The sequence below is a fragment of the Abrus precatorius genome, unplaced genomic scaffold (assembly GCF_003935025.1).
Source record: "Abrus precatorius isolate BTA unplaced genomic scaffold, Abrus_2018 Scaffold9, whole genome shotgun sequence".
Taxonomy (NCBI): Eukaryota; Viridiplantae; Streptophyta; class Magnoliopsida; order Fabales; family Fabaceae; genus Abrus; species Abrus precatorius.
Genome location: NW_020874439.1, coordinates 23,964,182 through 23,968,525, shown reverse-complemented (window position 1 = coordinate 23,968,525; position 4,344 = coordinate 23,964,182). Strand labels below are relative to the sequence as shown.

General features: G+C 34.3%; 1 protein-coding gene across 1 annotated transcript; it reads right to left on the bottom strand.

Moving 5' to 3' along the window:
* LOC113849861 (subtilisin-like protease SBT1.9) lies at positions 1-2,291 on the bottom strand. The gene has a single exon (XM_027480073.1). It carries the CDS (start codon positions 2,280-2,282, stop codon positions 15-17), a length of 2,268 nt encoding a protein of 755 aa, XP_027335874.1. The 5' UTR covers positions 2,283-2,291; the 3' UTR covers positions 1-14.
* Positions 2,292-4,344: the final 2,053 nt, after the last annotated feature.

The following is a 4,344-nucleotide window of genomic DNA, read 5'->3' as shown; positions in this document are numbered from 1 at the left end:
CACAATATATTGATCTAAAAATTGAATTTGAGCGCGGTCACCACAATGGGGCTCGTGACCACATGCTTTGCGTCCCTCCAAGTGAGGTACCCAAAAGCTACATTCTTCTCTTTCTTCTTTATTGAACCTTCAATTCTTAATTTGTAACTTTGTTTCTCATTCTTCTCCTTGAAAACCAACATATTAGGGATGACTGTAACATGAAACCCTTTGATGGGTGTAACGCTAGCAACATAGATTGTTCCTCCCTCCCCAACATTGGTCACTGTTCTTTGAAATTCTTGTACTTCCCTCGAATCTTTTTGAGAACTGTTGCCATTGAAGAAAGCAATAAAAGAAGGGTAGTTGAGATCCAAAGACGGTTTGGAACAATCATTGGAAGAAGATTTGGTGATGGCACTGATGTTCTTCGGGGTGAAGTTTAGTGCACAGAGAAGATTAACATAATCTTGTACTTCTACATCGTAAACAAGTCCAGGGTCAAGGGCTCTATTGGGATTTACGTGACCAGATCCCAAGGCTAAAGGTGAGGCTACTTTGTAATCATTACCAATATCTTTGATGAGTTCCTGAGTGTTGTCAAACATGTCCGATGTTGTCATAATGGCTGATCTAATAGCTGCAGGGCTCCAATCAGGGTATGCTCCTTTTAAAAGTGCTGCCACACCTGCAACATGAGGACATGCCATGGATGTGCCACTTAACAAATTGAAGTTGCTAAAATACTTATATGACCCAAACACAGCCACTGGAACCTTTTGAGGCCATGCGGCTAAGATTAATGTACCAGGAGCAGTGATGTCCGGTTTCAACACAAACGGACAACTTTCTGAAGGCCCTCTAGAACTGTAACTATCCACACTAGGTGCTGGTTTTGTACCTAAAACTGTTATCTTAAAAGACATGCTTGCTTTTGAATCAGAGTTACTCTTGATATAAGATTTGACGATTTCTCCATTTGTGTGGTTAATAATTATGGATGCAAACCTATTTTCTAAGAAAAATAAACTTTCAGAGCTGTTTGATATGAACACTGCCGCGACAACATTTGCTTCATCAACATTAGACACTTGATCAAAAATGGTTCCATTCTTGTCTTCACACACCACGATCTTGCTTCTCACTTTGATTAGTTCATTTAATTTGTTACACAAGCCCATGAAAACAATTGGAACATGGCTAGAAGAGAAGTTTCCATGATAGGTAGACAAGCCAGTTATTTGGAGTCCATTGCCAAGCTTAAGAATCCCATGAAATTCACGGTCCAAAGTGCCAGCAGCCACAGTTATCACCCATGGAGTTCCATTATGTAAGGTTCCAAGAAAAGGCCCTTCATTCCCTGCTGATGTGGACACAAAAATGCCCTTCTCTATGGCTGCAAACGTGGCTACAGCGATAGGGTCTTCATACAAAGGGACATCATCAAAGCCTAATGATAATGAAATGACATCTACCCCATCTGATATTGCACTATCAATTGCAGCTATTATATCAGATGAGTAGGCTCCACCTTCCCACAAGGCCTTATACATGGCTACTCTAGCATGTGAAGCTATTCCTGTTGCAGATCCAGCAGCATAGCCAAAGTAAGAAGCACCCTCAACATGGTTCCCAGCTGCAGTGCTTGATGTGTGAGTTCCATGACCATCTATGTCACGGGTTGAGTTCACACCTAGGGTGATGTTGGGTTTCTTGGCCAATAAACCCTTGTTAAAGAACCTTGCTCCAATGAGTTTCTTGTTGCATTGTGATGAGTTGAAGTGGATGCTATTTTCACATTGGCCTTTCCACCTTGATGGGATTTTGGTCATCCCATTATCTTTGAAGCTTGCACTTTCTGGCCAAATTCCAGAGTCCACTAGACCAACAATCACATCTTTGCCAAACTTAGCAACTGGCCATGCCCCTACATTGGGATTGAGGCCAAGGAATTGAGGTGAGTGTGTTGTGTCACGCTTAGCAGGCAAATCTCGCATGGAAGAAACGTAACCTGGGGAGCTTTTGAGAGCTTCAAGCTCTTTAGGTGACAAATTTGCACTGAAACCATGCATGACATTGGTGTACGTGTAAATCAGCTTTGAAGAAATAGAGTTAAGATTATTGATTGCTTTGGAATTGTCCAAGGCTAAAGAAAGAGTGGATTGATACCAACTATGTCGGTCAGAAAATGCTTTGGGCATGGCTGATATGTCCATGTGGATGATGTAATTATCAGACTCAGCCAACGTAGAAACGAGGTGAAGGATTGTGAAACATATAGAGAGATAAATATGGGCAGCCATGGTTGAATGGTGTTTATAATGTAAATGGCTATAGAGAACCAATATGTGAGAGGTATAAATAGGGAACGCAGGGATATTCCTAAACTAGACCTACACAATGTTTTTCATGCTCAATTTCACAAAGAATAATGATCCCATAACATCCTATTCGGGGACCCCAGTCTCCCCTATGATTAAGGAGCAACGTTTGTCCTTGCAGGGGGACGATTTTTGTCCCATTTTGGACGCCTTTGTTTGCAAGCCTCCTTCATCAATAATTCCAAACTCTTGCATCATTAATGCTTTCTTGGTCCATATGACCATACTGCGAATATTAGTGTCCACAGAAAAATCGATTGCTTTCCCATGGTGAATGTAGAAAAAGGCTCTAAATTTGTTAATATTTACAACTGAATGACCAAGTAGCTACCCATGTATACTATCCTTGTTGATAGAAATAGTCATATTTATAACTTCTTTTTATCAGCAATAATAAGCACAGGAATACCAAAACTCATATACATCACAACTACGTCGATCTTCACTAATTTCATATATAACAAACGTTCATTTATCCACAATTCCTTGCCATGTATATAATATCTCACTGTCCATGGTTTTAAATTACCAGTTCCCTTCCTTTTGCCTATGCTATTTGAGCCTATGTATATAGCGCAAACATAATTTTTTATGGAGATATTATTCATAAATAATTTTATATCATATTTTTTTTTTCTATTTCTTGTTACTCAACAACAATAAAAGAATTTAACATACACACCCGAAGAGAGAGGGAAAGAGATTTTTTAACATGTGACCATGAATACTTTACAAGAAAATAAAAAATATTTTTTTATTTAAAAATATTTTTATATTAAAATATATAAAAGTCATTCAATATCTTTCTTTTAGTAATTTAAAGTCTTTAATAGAGTGCATTTTGTACCATGTAGTCATAAACACATTAAAAAATTAATATACTCCATCTATTTTTTTTCTTAATGTTGTTAAAATTAATGAAGCGTTTGGAATAATCTATAGATAGTTTATAAATATTATTTTAATAAATTATTTTTAATTTATTTCAATAGATTTTTCTATAATTTATTAAAATAAATTTTATTTTATTTTAATAAGTTTCACTATCAATTTTGTGTCATAAACTTTATAACATAATCATAAATTGAATAAATGATTAATTAATTTTGTATCTAAATGCACTAAAAATAATTAATATTTTTTATATTAAAATATGGAAAGAATATATTAGAGGGCTGGGATTGAATTTCAACGTAGGATGACACAGAGTGCCACAACGTAATTGGATCAAAATCGATCATTAGACTTTAGCTACACGGGAGCAAATTAACGTGAAGTTATTTTTATTTAAAATTCTTATTATACTTTTTCAACAAGAAAAAAGAGATAAATAACAAATAAAAATAAGAGAAATTATTAGATTGAGAGATAAGGGCAGAGAAATATATCGTGTATAATTTTTACTGAAAATAATATTATAAAGAGAAAAGGATTGTGTATTTAATCGGAGATAATTTAAATTTAATTGTTTTTTTAGGTTTAGATGTGATGTTGAAGTAACTTCCAGACATTCTTTTTAGTTTCTCCATGCTTTTCCAAATAAAAGCAATAATAAAAATTGTTTTTATATCTATTTTTTATTACATTATAGTTTTTTTTCTTTTACCTATTTTACATGTGTTAAATGATCATTTTCAATAATAATAGTAATAATAATAAATTATTTAATAAGTGAAATAACTAAAATATATTAACAAATACATAATTTAAAAGAATAATAATAAATACAATAATGTAATAAACAAAATAGAAATATATTAACTTATTTAAATGTCAACAAAATAAAAAATTACAAAAAACTGCTTAAAGAAAAAAATAATAATAATGACAACACTGCTCTAGAATAAAGATGATTGGATGTTAGACCAAGAGGAAAATGAATACTACCAAAAACAATTTATGAAGGTGTGAACAGAAGTCATTTCACGTGAGCGTCGCCGTCAAGGTTGAATAAGAAAAAGGAACAGTACATAGGCCTTTCCTC

Excerpts from the sequence above, each read along its gene's own strand:
- LOC113849861 (XM_027480073.1), bottom strand. The coding sequence starts at position 2,282 with ATGGCTGCCCATATTTATCTCTCTATATGTTTCACAATCCTTCACCTC.